At 37.4% G+C, this 15,547-nt stretch overlaps 3 protein-coding genes across 5 annotated transcripts; 1 reads left to right on the top strand and 2 right to left on the bottom strand.

The window, feature by feature from the left end:
• Positions 1–2,054: 2,054 nt before the first annotated feature.
• si:ch211-214p13.8 (B- and T-lymphocyte attenuator) lies at positions 2,055–4,650 on the bottom strand. Of its 2 annotated transcripts, XM_042426342.1 has the most exons (6): positions 4,450–4,650; positions 3,769–4,101; positions 3,637–3,675; positions 3,410–3,547; positions 3,284–3,315; positions 2,055–2,881 (listed from the first exon to the last, which is right to left on the bottom strand). In XM_042426342.1, exons 1-6 carry the CDS (start codon positions 4,541–4,543, stop codon positions 2,606–2,608), a joined length of 912 nt encoding a protein of 303 aa, XP_042282276.1. In that variant the 5' UTR covers positions 4,544–4,650; the 3' UTR covers positions 2,055–2,605. The 2 variants fall into 2 exon arrangements, with proteins under 2 accessions (XP_042282276.1, XP_042282275.1); XM_042426341.1 differs by having other exon boundaries at positions 3,637–4,101; positions 4,450–4,646.
• A 766-nt stretch (positions 4,651–5,416) lies between these two features.
• On the top strand, positions 5,417–9,172 carry si:ch211-214p13.7. The gene is made up of 5 exons (XM_042426359.1): positions 5,417–5,502; positions 6,298–6,478; positions 7,214–7,233; positions 7,317–7,354; positions 7,679–9,172. The coding sequence occupies exons 2-5, from the start codon at positions 6,459–6,461 to the stop codon at positions 7,853–7,855; spliced, it is 255 nt and encodes an 84-aa protein (XP_042282293.1). The 5' UTR covers positions 5,417–5,502; positions 6,298–6,458; the 3' UTR covers positions 7,856–9,172.
• Positions 9,173–9,251: 79 nt separating this feature from the next.
• Positions 9,252–15,148, bottom strand: si:ch211-214p13.9 (cell surface glycoprotein CD200 receptor 1-A). 2 transcript variants are annotated; one of them, XM_042426346.1, is made up of 7 exons: positions 14,762–15,148; positions 13,724–13,777; positions 12,673–12,972; positions 11,950–12,240; positions 11,665–11,764; positions 11,524–11,566; positions 9,252–11,423 (listed from the first exon to the last, which is right to left on the bottom strand). In XM_042426346.1, the coding sequence occupies exons 1-7, from the start codon at positions 14,829–14,831 to the stop codon at positions 11,349–11,351; spliced, it is 933 nt and encodes a 310-aa protein (XP_042282280.1). In that variant the 5' UTR covers positions 14,832–15,148; the 3' UTR covers positions 9,252–11,348. The 2 variants fall into 2 exon arrangements, with proteins under 2 accessions (XP_042282280.1, XP_042282281.1); XM_042426347.1 differs by having other exon boundaries at positions 11,971–12,240.
• Between the last annotated feature and the right edge of the window lie 399 nt (positions 15,149–15,547).

The raw sequence follows: 15,547 nt of genomic DNA, 5'->3' as shown, positions 1-15,547 counted from the left end.
TAGATTGGAGTAAATGCCTAAAATATAATGTAAGAGGCTACAAATGTAATCTCCCTTCACTCTGCTTTGTTATTAAAAATAAAACATTTTGGTATTAATTCTCACTGACTTAAGCAAAATACCTCTCATATTTCTTAAATTTGAAAAACATGGCTGTCCATATGATCCATACTCCATTGTAATAATCCTCTGGATAGTTGTATTTTAAGCTTTCAGTAGATAAAATACAGCATTCCTTGTTGTTAGGTTTTAAAGCTGCAGTTTTGCAGACTCAGGCCGCATGCTCTCAGTGTGACCTCAGGCTCGATCTAATCAGGCCCGTCTCAAACACTGCCTTCGCACAAGCCTCCACGCTCTCCATCCTCTGTCATCTGAACCAGGGCTTTGTCCACCAGAGAAAAAACACAATCACTGATGTGTGTGTGTGTGTGTGTGTGTGTATGTGTGTGTGTTAGAGAAAGAGTGAGAGAGACTATTAGACTAGAACTCGTGTGTGGGCTGTAACTACCAGACACCGTTGTTGAGATGAAAAATTTCCACTCAAGAATGACAGAATAGAAGTTCACAGACTCCACCTTCCTCTCCTGAGTATGCATTCCAGCAAGTATACTGTAAGAAATATAAGAACTGGGTCACATTATTCAGTAGCCTTTCTTAACAATTTATATGAAAGGTCCTTTTGTGAGCATCTGTAAATGGATTAGAGCGACAGGGTTTACCACTCAGTCTCAGGGAACACTGTGCTCCACTGGTCATCATCCAAAGCAAAGTGAAAAATCAGCATGTTTGTCAATATGACATACTGTGTGTGTTCAGCATGAGGAGCAGTTATTGGGTTTTGACGGTCAAAGGGTTGGATAAGGTGAGCAAGGTAACGTGGGAACAGCAATCCCTGCTCTTCTTATTTTAGGTTCTTGTCATACTGCAGATTGAGAATGATGTTTTTCAAACAGAAGGTGATCCAGATAAAAATCTGAGAGACTCCATGAAATCAGTCTGAGGTCCATAATAGTATTTACAGAATTTATTTGACAAGGGGACAACACAACAACAACAACAATCACAGCTGGCCTGGGAAGCTTAATATAATACTTGAAATATAATCTTAAAGACCCTTCGAGATGTGGTATTTATTTTTTATTGGCCTGTTAGTAATCAGTTCCTCAAAATGGAAATGTATGGCTTTGTTCTTGATTAATCCCCACACATGTCAGCAAGATTTTGCCATTTGGATAATGGTTAATTGTGGACAATAACACCTTCGCATTTCATAATTTTGAGGCCTGACAAAGTAAAATTATCAGCACTTAACAGATAGCTAAACAATGCATTTAAACAGCATGTATCTACTGTTTTTAACTGCTCTGAAGAGCAGTTTCAGGATGGCTTGATTTAGATTTACAGTATAAATGAGTATTGTGCTACAATGAATCATGTCTTTATGCTCCATTTGTAGTACTGATTATTTTATTATGTACAAGCTGCTGAACAGCAATGATGGTCTACTATAATATATTACTTTAAAGCTGGTTTTGGCTAAATCTACTTTCTCTTTGTTTCTGTTAAGTGCTTATTTCTATTAACCTTGTGGCCAATCAATACTATTCTTTCTTGTATGTTATGTAACTTGCTGAATGTATGACCACTGTAACAAGAATATCACTACACAACCTACACTTCCTCAGTACATAAGCTTTATGTGGTTGAGCAGAGACAAGGCTTCTGCTGCCACAAATGATGTGAATATCACAAATGTTTGTATCACAAAGACCCCCTATAACTTCCTGTTTAAACTAGCCCACGCTGGTGTGGTCGACAGGCTAGGTGTTATGTTTCCTCCAGTGTCGGTGCAAAACACTGAGGTCTGTATGGAGGAAATGAACCAAATACAGTTTTAATCAGATAAAACAGTGGTCTAGTGATATATGTTTGTGTATAATTCTTATATTCTTTCATTAAAATATCCAAATAATCCTCTCAACTAAAGGGATACAACAGTACATATTAAAAACACCACATCCATTCACCTTTCAGACCACAAAATATTTCCACAGTCACAAGTGAAACAAAAATATATATTTCAGATCAGCCGATAATTATATTCAAATGCTTTTTCGCAAGATCCAGACAACTCCTTAATTACAGTCCTCATACTTTCAGACAGAAGTTTGTTAAATAAGTATTCAGTGAATCTGCACATGACAAATCTACTTATCCACTCCCTTTTTTATACCACTGCCAAACTTTAGGCCAACAAAGTTAAACAAGACAATAAAATTGCTCCAAGTCACGTAAATGAAATTACTATGGGTAGAAAAATAACAAGAAAGTAACAAGAAATGAATGATAAAACCTGAGGGAATAAAAACAAAACTGCTTTTGCTCTAGCCAGGTTAATTTTAAATGACTGCACTGCACATGTAACCACAAGCTTCCTTCTTCTTCCACAGTGTGGTTGATCGCTTAACTTCTCTGCCTGTTCCATGACACCAACACATACTTCTTGTGTCATGGAACAGAGTCATGGCAGAGAAGTTAAGCGATCAACCACATAATGTACATTTTTAAATCCACATTTTTCCACTGTATGATAAATCAAAAATGTTCAGGGCACATTGATGGTGGCATATTGTGGTTTTTTGTCTTTTTCAGTTGAGGTCCCCTGCTCTCTGGCAGGCATCATGGACTGTGTATGGTTGATGGCAGCATACACTGCATTGTCTGATGCTTGACTTTTATCTGCTGTGGGTGCCACAGTTGGCTGGTTCCCATCGGTCATCAGGGAAGGTGGTGTGCCTGCAGTAGTTGAAGAGAAGTGCACGACAGAAATGGAAGAGGTACTCCCCTTGCAGCACTCTGGAAGCGTACGAGTGGACATTTCCTATGACATCAAAACACCAGAACAAGATCAGATAAGCCAATGAAACATTCCCACATGATACCATTATGACTCTTCAACATCAGGAATAGTTCAACATTTTGGGATGTACGTTTATTTTCTTTAATGCCGAGAGATAGATGAGAAGATTGATACTACTTTCATGACTATACACGAAATATGTAGCCAGAGCCAGCAGCTAGTTAGCTTAGCTTAGCATAAAGACTGTAAACGGGTAATCAGCGGCTCTGCCCAAAGATAACAGAATCTGGATAAAAGCCACTTTAACCCTTTAACACTTTCTATCTTGTTTCCTCTTCATCTAACTCTTGGCAAAAGCGCAGATTAGTGTATCTCCCAAAATGAAAACTATTTCTTTTAAGTTAGCAACACTTCAAGACATACTTGCGCCTTTTTGAGGTTGTAGGTCAGTTTTCCTGTGAGGAAGACAAAAGAGGAATTGTTTAGGTGGTAAGGTCTACAAATTGTGTTACAGTAATCTGGGCTGTGAATACATATTAATGTTCTTACGTTTAAAGCCATGAAAACCCAAGAAAGTTAATGCTGTCAATGTGATGATCAGAAGAGCAAAGCTAACAACGATGAGGAAGTAGGGTAGCCAGGACATGTCCTTATCACCATCACCATCAGCACTTGGTGACTCGTCATCTACAAAAGGAGAACCGGATCAATAGTCCTAGATAGTGTTTAGCCTATTAAAATCTATGTAAAATAATCTAAAAAAAAAAGGGTCTTACCTGCACTATAGTCAACATTTTCAACCCCCTGGTATATGTCTATGTGGAATGATGAAGAGTATATTGAATTAACAGTTAAATAAGACATCTTACAGGTACTTGTGGGCAGTGAAGGAGAAATAAACAGCCTACCTGAAACTGAGACATTGATGGTATGACTTATCAGCGAATAGTTGTTTCCTCTCAAATCACATCTGTACAGGCCATCATCATGAGTGGAAATCCATTTGAAAGTCAAAAAAGATGTCAGTTTCTTAACATCATCGTCGCTCTGTGTTATTTCCACATTCTTCGTATTATTTATCTGTTGACATGTAACTGTGTCGACTTGTTTACACCAGAAGACATTTAGTGATTGTCCACAGTGTTTGACAGTACATCTGACTGTCAGATTTTGTTGTGGGGCAGTTTTCCGTGTCGTGCCTCTCCGGACAACCAGCTTAGTTTCACATGAAGAAGTCGAGTCTGAAATTTAAAAAAAAGAAAAGAAAAAGTATTACACTCAAAACTCAGTAAACTAACACATTCTTAATTGTAATCTTCGTTTTTGTCGAGAGGCTGTTCATCATTTCAGAGATTGATACAATATAACAGAAAACTGTTTCTCAATGTTATAGTTAATGCTGACAAATATATCTAAAATATTAGTTTTTTTCCTGTAATGAAAGAAATTTAATCACATGTTCAGAGTGTAACTATGTTATTTTGAAGTATACATCTTGACTGTTATGTTGAATATATTATTCTAAATACAGTTCATTAACAAGACATGAGTGTATATGTAAAAGAGAATTTAAGAGCGTTAAGACTTACCTGAAGGTTTTCCATAGATGGACACAAATGTAAAACAGCAAAATACCAGCAAAAAGCCGTATGAAAATCTACCCATCAGTCTTGACATGTTCATACCCTGAAACTTCAAAGGTAATTTAAAACTGCAGTAACAATATGTGGCTCATTTCACTTTATGACAACTTCACCACTTCCTGACCTCCCACATATGGTCTCAGACCTTCCTGTACATGTGTGCATTACAGCACAGTTTTCGATTTGTTCACAGATAATAATTCAGTGTATGTGTATTTATGTAATTTAATTGTGGAATGACGGTTATGGAAAACATTTATCCCCTGACATATACTGTACTGGTGGAATTTACTACACAGGCCTTTTGTCATTGTGTTTACCAACAACACTCCTACTTTGTCCTAAAGCGGCTCAGGTGGCCTTTAAGTTCAGCAGGAAGTCGTGGCATCCCGGCTTTCCATCAGACAGAGGCTACATGCAGTCTTGTAAACAGCTAACATCGGTTTTCAGTGTGCTCCAGAGGCCATGTGAATGTTCCCATCGTCTTTATGAAATAATGAGAGGCTTGCTTGCTTCCCTTGTCCAATCTGTGCAAACATTTGCAGCTCCCGTAGATGAAGAAACAGCCCAAAATCTGTAAGGACAAACAGCTACTGTGGTGTGAATAAACACAAATCTATTTATAAAAAACTAAATATATGTCTCTTCATATACCTCATAAGAGGTGTGAAAGATGTGTTGCCTTGACACTGCACACAGTAAGAGTGGTTGGTTTTTTTATTATTTGTTTCTTTTCTTTTAATATAACCAGCAGATGGTGTAAGTTGACAATTATGAATATAATTGCCTAGTGGTATGTGAATCGCTGTTACAACAGCACCCTCCAGTGTAAACAAAATAGTACTTTAATCTACTGCATGTGAAATTATGTTTGTGTTTAGATAGAATTCATGTAGAAATGTAGAGTTTTTTGTTTTTTGTATGTTTGTTTTTTAATCTATCCAATCTTAAACATCTTATATTTGATCAACACTTTGAATACAGTGGATCATCCTCATGGTCAGTTGCTTCTTTGAGACCTTCCCAAACTGATTTTTACCATTGTTCCTATTACAGGAATATGTCTGGATGATCATTATATCTGTAAAGTTTTATTTCTACTTGAGACAGAGATGTGGTTTGTGAAGTTAAATAGACTTTCCACTGAATGCGAAAAAAGGTCAGTAACTTCCTCATATTCCTCATCAAGAAAATTTGCACAATCATGCAAATGAGACAATGCAGCAACAAGAACAAATGTTACGGGTCAGCTCACCAATATACGCTTTACTGACCACTTGGAGCAATCTATAGCAATGCAAATAGTTTACTTGTTAATGTTTTTCAGACAGCTGCTGCTAAGACTCTTGCCACCCATTAATACAGACAGGATTAATAAAATGTTATTTTACAAGGCTCAAAATTCAAAAATTACATTTGAAAAGCTCAATAGCAATGTATCTTTCCTGAAGCAAAGTCTTGGCAACTCAGAAATATCTACAGACTTCACTGTTAAAAGTTTTCATTTGGACAATTTCTTCAGTACAAATCGCTGTTTGTTGTGTTTTGGGTGATTCAGGTGAACTGACCCTTTGATGTATTTGGGATTTTTCTTTGGTGAATGCATACGTGTGTGTATGCAGGCATGCATGCATGAGTATGCGTGTGGTGTTAGAAACCATGGTGAACCAGAAATCAATATTAGCACACATAGCCCATTGTATGGTTCCCCCCCCTTCCTCTCTCGCTCTCGCTCTCTCTCTCTCTCTCTCTCTCTCTCTCTCTCTATCTCTGTCTGTTGTCTCGCTCTTCCAGCTTTCTCTTTATTGTGGCCTGTATGCAGTCACATACAGCAGCAGCGAGATCAGAGAGATCAGTGTCTACTACAGGGTTAGAGTTGCTCTTCAGCAACCGAGCACTGCTACCTGCCACCTGTGTGACATATAGTCTGAACATCCAGAACCTGCCAGCACATCATGGGAAACTGTACTTCAGGGTGAGTAATCATCCATACATGCACATTGTAGAGAGTAAACTTACATGTGGTAATTCAATTATAAAGAAAGCTTCATTAAAACTACTACTTGAGGGTTTTATTAGAAGAACTGAAGACAATCAAATAACAATATAGGAAAGCTGAAAGCACTTTATGTTTTAAATGAAACGATATTGTATTTTGACTGTTTGGCAAGCAGCTTCTGCATTTTGTCTCAGCGAGGAAACACTGGCTACTGGATAAGATTAGACCGCTTCAGCTAGTGTGTTTGTCAACAACAAGAAAACATGAAGAATTTCACTCAACAGCTTTGCAATTTGTACGACAGTATGTATTTGTTACAACGTGAGCTGAGATCTTGACCTAAAAGCATGTTAAGTTCTAGGTCCTGTGCAATTAGTCGCTGACAGACAGTTGGTCACAGACAGATGTGGTTGTGCGCATATGTAGAGTTTCCTGTTGCAGCATGAGCTGTCATCTGTTAAGCTGTCAAGGAAACACTGCTGTTGGGTAAAACCTACACTTCTGAAAAGCTGTTGCACATCCTATTTATATTATTTTTTATCACAATTTATGATGTGAAAGGCACAATGATAAGATTTTCAGTCTTTTAAACATATTTATTCCACACCCATGGGTTTTATTTCTGTTTGAAAGAACAGATAAATGCTATGTTGATCTGAATGACTGTGTCCTCGATGTGATCTAATGATTTTCCATTTGTTTTATTGTCAGGACAAAGAAGAAAAGGAAAGGTAACACTACATTTATAATACTATTTAGTATATAAACACTATATACAGCACAGTATTTTATGTGTTTACATTCTCTGTTTCAGGGGATTCTGCAGATGATAAAAGCGGCACAGAAAATAAGGTAGTCCTGCCCATGTTACATCAATGTTAAGTTCATTGTTGTTGAGCATAAATCTTCATCGTTATCAGTGCCATGGGTGTGTTGGTGAGCTTTTATGATAGCACCGTCAGAGGTGCTGCCTTGATAGATTTGCATATTATGTGAACATTAGAGTGAGGCCTCTGTTGTAGCTAAATAAAACTGTAGGGCTGTTTCATCTGCAAAAAGTCATACCCACTAACCACATCACAAAATGTGATGCTTGCAAAAGCACTGTATGAAAATGTAGAGTAAATGAAATGTAACAGAGGTATTACCAGCTCACTCTGTGTTATCTCATGACAGCCTAATGAGGACGTTACATACGCCTCTATTGACCACAGCAGTATCCAAGGATCAAGAAGAACCAGAGAAACCACTGACGATGAATGTGACTACGCCATAGTTAATATCCCAGCTGAACCTGTATCCGAGTGCTCATCTAAAGAAGAATGTTCAGACGATTATGTACTTATGGGGTGAACAGAAACAAGAGGAAAAGTTCATCTGAGCTACATTGTAAGATGCAGGACTGGTAGATAATATCACAAACAAGAGAAAGCGTCTAATATATTGTAATGGTGTGCAAGAAATGTCTAGTTGAACTGCCAATCAAAGCTTGATCTTCAATTAGGAAAATCTGACAAAATGAAAAACAGAAACATCCACAAACAACAGCAGCTGGTTGTGGTAATCCAGCCCAGAGCCGTTTCTCTCTGCTTCTGAGATGACCTCAAGCCTGAACACAACTGTGATGTTCCTTCCTGAAGAGGGCAAACTTGCACCGTTATTGACGTCTTTGCAGAAGAAACTCAACCTCAGGAGATTCTGGAGTTTTTAAGCCTGATGTGCCTGGATTCCTGAAATGTCATGACATTAGCAACAATCTGGAAGTAAAGGCAACTCACCCTGGTGTTGTACCTGAATATTTTTTTCCACTCAAGAGGGTTAATCAGTTCTACAGATCTTCAAGAACAGCAACCGTTTCCAAAACAGGAAATGCAGTAGCTTCTGACGTACCACTGCTGGTTACACCATGCCACCATAAAGCTACTGTATGTCAAATTTGTATGTGATTATACCACCTTTTAAATTATTATTACAAAACCTTTTATTGTGGTCAGCGTGTTTGCTCCTCAGAACTATTGCACACCACCCAAACATACTACAAATAGATATTTAAGACCCCACAACCTGAATGATTCAGAATCTTGGGTGTATTCAGTGACCTGAATGACTCAGGGGTCTTTCAGTATTTAATGTGTTGCTTTCAGTTTTCGGGGGGTGCTGACATGCCTTGCTGTCTGTGACAGTGTATCTGTTAATACTTCCACCAGCAGTCACCAGAGTCAGAAAAGCTCAACTTAGAAATGGAACGTTTTAGCCGTCTAGACTGGCCTAAATTAATGTTGTTTACATGCTCACATACTGTTCACATAATAAATGTGTGCGCAATTTGTGCCACTGCCACATTATCCATTTCATGATAAAGAATGTAATTTTTATATAATTTGTGTCCACAACACATGTTGTAATCAGCATTTTTAGAGTTTGTGCTCATTTTGCAATGTAGTGCTCCTGAGAACTACTGCACACCACTCAATATACTAGATAGATATTTAAGGCTAAAGAATTTATATTTTTTATGTTTTGTATATATGTTTGCAAGGCCTGTATCTAACTGTGAGATTATTTATATGTTTGGTTAGGTGGTAGAGTAATAGTAGTAGTACTGAGAGTTGCCTTTGTTTCATTGTGGGAATTTTGATCTTTTTTATTGATTAAAAGTCTGACAAGTGCCGCTTTTGTTGATTATTCTGTTGTATTAATCAACTGCATTTCTAAAAAAATATTTGAAAGAAGTCATGGTAATAATCTCTTCAATTTAAGGTCAAACTTTTAATAAGGTTCTTTGCTACAAGTGAAAAACTAAGAATCTGTATGTGTAAGTGTGTCGAGTTCTGTGGACAGAAATACATAAAAAACAAAACAGCTTCCCCTTTTTATATGTACAACTAAATAATCAGGGTGAAGGGACGATAAGTCATAGTTGCTGCAGCCTCTGATTTAATAGCAGAATTCAAAGGGAAGTCTGCACCCTGGCTGTGCACTAGGCAATAACACTTTATAATAAGAGTACAAATAATATACTCAGAAAATAAGTCATGATGATTTCAAGCATGAATTGATACAGGATGTATCATTAATTCATGTTGCTCTCCATTAAGACATGATCAAGTTACTATGATTATCACATTATCACAGTCACTTCATACATTAATTATAAGTTTTTATACCCACAGTTACTGTGAGTATAAGATTAAAGCATGATACAACCCTATCATGTACAATACATCCATCTAGTGTTGCTGGCTTGTAAACATGGCATAAAGAACATTGGCTCATGCAGCAACATATAGATGTTTGCGTCTGACTACCAGTTTGATAAAAGAAAAATGCAGCTTCATAGAGGCTGATCAAATGCATGAGTATAAAATGCTCTTTACTATAACTGGAATTCAGCTAATTTGGTGGCATATCGATGTCAGCATTCATTAATTGACTATCTATTAAATGTTAACTAATCACATAAAGTGTGCAATTCAGTTATTCATGCATGAAATCATCATAGCTTATGCATTAGCTAGGTGTTACTTAAGTGTGAGTTGTACCCTTATAAAGTATTACTCACAAGGCTTCTAAGTATCAGCTTCCCATAACTCAAATATCCATCATTAACTGCTATTGAATATAATGTTACAGTAGTAAATACTGGAGGCACCTAGTCAGTGCTACATTTATGTACTTATTATTAGCTATTATTCAGACAGCTTCACTTGAACATGACATGATCGCTCTGATGTAAGATTGTGTTATGATCTACACCACTAGATGGCAGAAAAGTCCCTTTTTCCAGTTTGAATTTCCTATATCACTGATCAGTTTCTTCAGAAATTGGTTTACAGTCATTGTGAGAGTAGTGAACCGAATTTGGAAACTCACCATTTATTTAGATTATCATCCTGTGCTGGCAATCATCAATCATGTGACAAAAGGTGGATGTTAAACCGAGCATCTGTCGCCATTTTGATGAATGTCCACTAAGAATGAACAAGTCACATTGATCTAATCCCAAATGTAACCTTTTTAAATAGTAACTGCAGTGAAAAACAAAACCACACACTGGTTTTCACACTTGTATCATATCATTGGGTATGACTACACCCTGCACATACCTATGTACTATTTTTAGTGTTCTTATTAATTTTGTGTAACCTACTTAAAACAACATGAGTGTGTGGTTTGTTTTTTACAGTTGAGGTAAGATGTATTTTTAATACATGTAATTACATAATTAGACAAACAATTCAAAAGTCTATCATAAAAACATACTGACACGTCCATATGAACATTGAGAGGGTTATATGATTGAACCTATCTTTACGTAATACTTTACATAATATTAACTTCATCGAGATCGATGCAGCTTCTATTTACAGTTCATCAATAAATATGTGTAATCATATATAATTGCAGTACACGTATTTTATCAGCATCATCAAAAATCCATAGGTCTGTAGTCTTGGCACGCTGCCGCTGCGTACAGCTGAAGACGGCATTCATTCCCATTGAGCAGTTCATTGCATGTGTAGTTATTGTTAATGTTCTACGTAAAGGCCCACACAGCGAGTAGTGGGCTGCATGTACTGTGCATGTGGGCCAGTGTGTGACATTAGGTACATCCCCCGTTCCATCAGTCAAGTTTATCAGGACAGAATTCAACTGTGAGGCTCCCTCTCTTGTCGGAAAATCTTTCATCTCACTCTCCTCTCTGGTTACTATTTCACCATTTCTCAGTTTCACAGCCTTCAGTTTCTCACAGAGAGCCATGTGCATTATGTGTGTGTGTGCGCACGTGTGTGTGTGTGTGTGAGTGAGTGTGTGTGCGTGTGAATGTGATGCATGTGCAGGATTTTTATGAGTTATAGATAGAGTTGACACGTTGAACATAGCTGGCGTATGGCTCCACTTCCTCCACATCCTCTGCCGTCTGACAAATGCAGAGAGGTGTCATGAACAAAACCCAACAACGTGCAGTAAAAACACATAGAACTCAAAAATGCTGAGTATGTTACAGAAAGATTACCTACCGGCAGAGGTTTGGATGGTGATGTGTCTGCCTGCTTGCTACACCTGGAAAAGGGAAAGATACACAAACCAGCTAAATTACTTAGCAAAAAAGCTCACAATTAGTTCATCTAATCAGTTATTTATCAAGTGAATATTCTCACCTCAGTATTGTTAGTTTCTTTTGTGCCAAGAATAAGATTCCAGCCAAAACTGCAATGCTTATTACAACCGTGAGGATGCATATCAAAGTAAAATGAGAATCTGCCGCAAGAGAAGAAACAGTAAAGGGTTGTCAGCAATCCACTGGACATTAACACTACACGTGACATCTATTCATGAACTTATTAATACCACTATAACTAAAAAACACCTTGTCAGAAACGTAAACAAATATAAAAAGCTAAACTTATTTCTTCTGTACTAAAAAACTAAGCTTAAACATTTACCCTTGTGCTCCCCAGGCTGACCTTTTGTGAATTTTGGTACCAAAGTTTTCTCCCCTTCCCAGGATTGATGTCTGATTGTGCAGCTCAGGTTTTTTGGATCCATGTTTTCAGGGAGTTCCAGGCGGCTTTCTACTATAAAGAATCCATCTGAGCCAAGCCAGGTTTTTGAAGATGATGAATTTTCTAGATGGCTCCAGCTAATGTTGGCAGCAGGTTTTCCACTTTCAGCTTTGCACACAGCAACCGTCTTATTGCCCTTCCGCTCTAACCAGGCTGATATACTGGGAGGAGCTGAGCCAGGGAAGACAAAACAGGAGAAATTACACTTGCTGAGTGGTTTTGGTTTGCTGTATTAAAACACAATTTAAATCACACAAAAAACCCTAGCCATGCTTATACAATTGTTTTAATTTTGCTTGCCCAGGCTTACTTTTTCACTATTTCTTACATTCAGTATAAAATAGTTCCAGATATAACAGGGGCATTGTGTTGTAAAAGGCATATTGATGTTGGGTTATTCAAATGTCTCTTTTGAGCACTTTGAGTGTCAAAAATAAAACAATTTTATCCTCCATTTTGTTTGCAACAGAAGGCTAAGCAGCAGATATTTCAAAATCTAGGCAAGTAAAACGAATACTATTCTACCCTTTAACAAGTTACCCTTCTCAATTAGATGGTTCTTGCCAGTCATCTGTCCCAGTGAGGAGAAAAATAAAGTCCTACCTATGATATCCACGTTGATCATATGAGCATCAGCTCCTCCTGTGTAAACCGTCTCGCACTGGTAGGTTCCCACATCATCATTTGAGAAGTTTGGGATGTGCAGGTATATAGTGGGTGTGTTTTCGAGAGACTTGCCATCATTGCAGGAGTCTTCACTTTGGCCATCATTACTGTGGGCAATTCTGCAGTCTTTATATTTCAATTCTATTTTCCACAATACAAACATTATCTCACTCCTCGATTCATTGCTGCATGTCAGGTTAACATCGCTCCCCAGATTGAAAGATGCATTTCTGACAACTGAAAAAAAGGCAAGGATAGTTATATTATTTTTGGGTATAACGGTGTAATGACTGTGCTGATTTCATGGTTTGGTTTTATTCTGTCATAAAATACAAATTCCACAGGTCCTAATATACACAAAAACATGAAAAACCAGAAGCAAATGGATCCAATCCTTCATGGGACACTGACATTCGAAGACAAAAACAGGCATTAAACTCAGGTATGACAGTTTACAAATAAATCATATAGTTTGTCATTGTTCAGTACCGACAGTAAAACTGGAAATATGTTATGAAACTTTGTCCCATGAAGAAACCTTCCTATTATTCCAAAGTGATAAAATGTCATTCAAAATGAAGTCAAACCCACCAGCTGTAAACTTTCAAAATAAAGTTATTTTAAGAACAATGAGGCAAGGCTAACAACACCCAAATGTGTATTTTAAGAGATACTGAACAATTGTAATTTTTTTTTTTCAAATTGAACAAGCATTGGACAACACTCGGTATCCTCTTTATATTTTATACTAATAGTACAAAATAAACAAAAAATAATAACTGAATCTTTCCTCTTCAGGCATAAAGTTTCAAAGCTATTTTTTTTTACATGATTTCACTTGATTTAAACTGAAAACAGATCTTAATGTTTGAAATAAGAATGAATAGAAAGGAAAAGGCGGATAAAAATGCATACTGTCATGTTCAACTTCCAACATTTTACTCATAGTATAAAGTAAACAGAGAGAAAATGGTTAAAATGATTTTACCATAAACTTTAGGAGCAGATGAAGAAGTGTTCATCAAAGTGCTTTGAGGAGATCCTGAGAAAGATGGAAGTGGTTAGTAAAATAATGTGATAATGTGTGTTTTTTTAGCAAGGAAGCAGCAGTGATTCACCCTGAAGAGTTCAATCATCAGAGCAACAATCAGTGTGGTTTATTCTTTATTAGTTATTTAGTTGAGTTAGTTAGTTAGTTCGTTGATTAATTGAGGTGTGAGGCAATGCAATTACACGTGGTCTCACTTGACCAATTTACTGCAGCAAAAAATAAAGAATCACAGACAGCTATGAAGAAAAAGAAACCTGTGCAGTTTCTTTAGCCAGCATTTAAAAAACTCATGACACTTGTTATTTCAAAGAAATGAATTGGAAAATTCAAGGTTCATTGACTGACGGTGGCGTGTTATGGGGGTCTGAGACCTGTTTACTTCTGACAGGTAAAATGCCATGTTTGTGGTGGTGTATTAAAACCTCAAATCTCAAATATAATTGTCTTTTCCACCTCTTAGAAGCCCCACAATGGAGAAAAACTGCATCACAGTGTTACCCTGATGTGGAATCATGATTTCCTGTGCATAAGTGGCAGCATGCTCATTCAGAAAATATGGGGCAACATTTTTTTATACATGTTATGGAACATTTTTCTCCCTTGTCAGCTTCTATATTACCCCACCTCCATGCAGGTTCTTTCCACACTGAGTCATACCAAGACAATGTAAGAGAAATCTCAAAGCGGCTGAACACTTGAACTTGCAGTCTCAAGATATCACCAATATGTCCCAGATTACACAGTGATAAAATATATTACTTCGAGTTACCCTGCATGTTAACAACAATATATTCACACTACATATTTACATACAATATAAAGTACCATAAATGACACGTTCATGCTGAATTTGCATTTACGTCTGTATTGCTTTGTATCTAAAAGCTATATTTTGTATATCAAAGGTGTATCTTCTTAAGGCTAAAACAATATTTAGTGAAACCACATGCGAAAGAAATAGATCAGTGTTCAAACCTGTGTCCAGACTCCATGTTTCATACACCGAGAGGATGAATACAGCAAAAACCCACATCATTCCCCTCATCTCCAGTTGTCCTGAGGTTCCTTTTTCAACTTGCTGCCACAGTTAGACCAACATCCAGTCAAGTCTCCTCCTAAATCCTCAGTCCTGAGCGCTGTCTACAGTAACATCAGTCTCTATGTTGCATCGTATTGCCTGTGCTCTTGTGTCATTTAGCTAAATTATACAATTTCAGTCAGAGTTAGAGTAAAGCAGGTTCTTAACTCCATCCAGACAAACTGTGAATAGGCTACTTGACACTCCCCCATGTTACAGACTTATAAAGGATGTGTGACTAACAAATCCCTCCCTCCTTCTTTCTCTTCCTCCTCTCCAAACCGCTTTCCACCGAAACATCTGCCTTTTTTTTCTCCGACACAGAGCTGACATCTGATAAATTCAGATGCCAGTTTCCTTTCTTGCAAGTCACATGATCATCCACACAGCATAGAGGCAAACAGTGCAGACTGAAAGGCAGGAAACAGTTCTCAAAAGTGTCATCCCTTTATTGACACACAATACAGAGAATTCAAACTCGAAAACATAACAGGAAAATACAGCGGGTCAACCACAAACCCGCATAAAAATGACACTTATGAACATAAACCACCATGATCTGAACAGATACATTACGAACACTAACAAAACATAACGTTTGCATCCCGGAACAGTTATAACACAGCAAACTTAACAAACTACTCAGTCCAGCACTAGGCATGTTGGGAAATGAGGGCCGTCAC

The sequence above is a fragment of the Thunnus maccoyii genome, chromosome 11, assembly GCF_910596095.1.
Source record: "Thunnus maccoyii chromosome 11, fThuMac1.1, whole genome shotgun sequence".
NCBI lineage: Eukaryota > Metazoa > Chordata > Actinopteri > Scombriformes > Scombridae > Thunnus > Thunnus maccoyii.
The sequence above is the reverse complement of the archived record's forward strand: the minus strand, read 5'-3'. Positions and strand labels throughout refer to the sequence as shown.

Excerpts from the sequence above, each read along its gene's own strand:
- si:ch211-214p13.8 (XM_042426341.1), bottom strand. The coding sequence starts at position 4,543 with ATGAACATGTCAAGACTGATGGGTAGATTTTCATACGGCTTTTTGCTG. Across the intron at positions 3,548-3,636 it reads AAATGTTGACTATAGTGCAG|ATGACGAGTCACCAAGTGCT; the intron begins GTAAGACCCTTT and ends CTCCTTTTGTAG. Across the intron at positions 2,882-3,283 it reads ACAACCTCAAAAAGGCGCAA|GAAATGTCCACTCGTACGCT; the intron begins GTATGTCTTGAA and ends TTGATGTCATAG.
- si:ch211-214p13.7 (XM_042426359.1), top strand. The coding sequence starts at position 6,459 with ATGGGAAACTGTACTTCAGG. Across the intron at positions 6,479-7,213 it reads ATGGGAAACTGTACTTCAGG|GACAAAGAAGAAAAGGAAAG; the intron begins GTGAGTAATCAT and ends TTTTATTGTCAG. Across the intron at positions 7,234-7,316 it reads GACAAAGAAGAAAAGGAAAG|GGGATTCTGCAGATGATAAA; the intron begins GTAACACTACAT and ends TCTCTGTTTCAG.
- si:ch211-214p13.9 (XM_042426346.1), bottom strand. The coding sequence starts at position 14,831 with ATGAGGGGAATGATGTGGGTTTTTGCTGTATTCATCCTCTCGGTGTAT. Across the intron at positions 12,241-12,672 it reads GATCAACGTGGATATCATAG|CTCCTCCCAGTATATCAGCC; the intron begins GTAGGACTTTAT and ends TCCCTGGCTCAG. Across the intron at positions 11,424-11,523 it reads CACCATCCAAACCTCTGCCG|ACGGCAGAGGATGTGGAGGA; the intron begins GTAGGTAATCTT and ends TGCATTTGTCAG.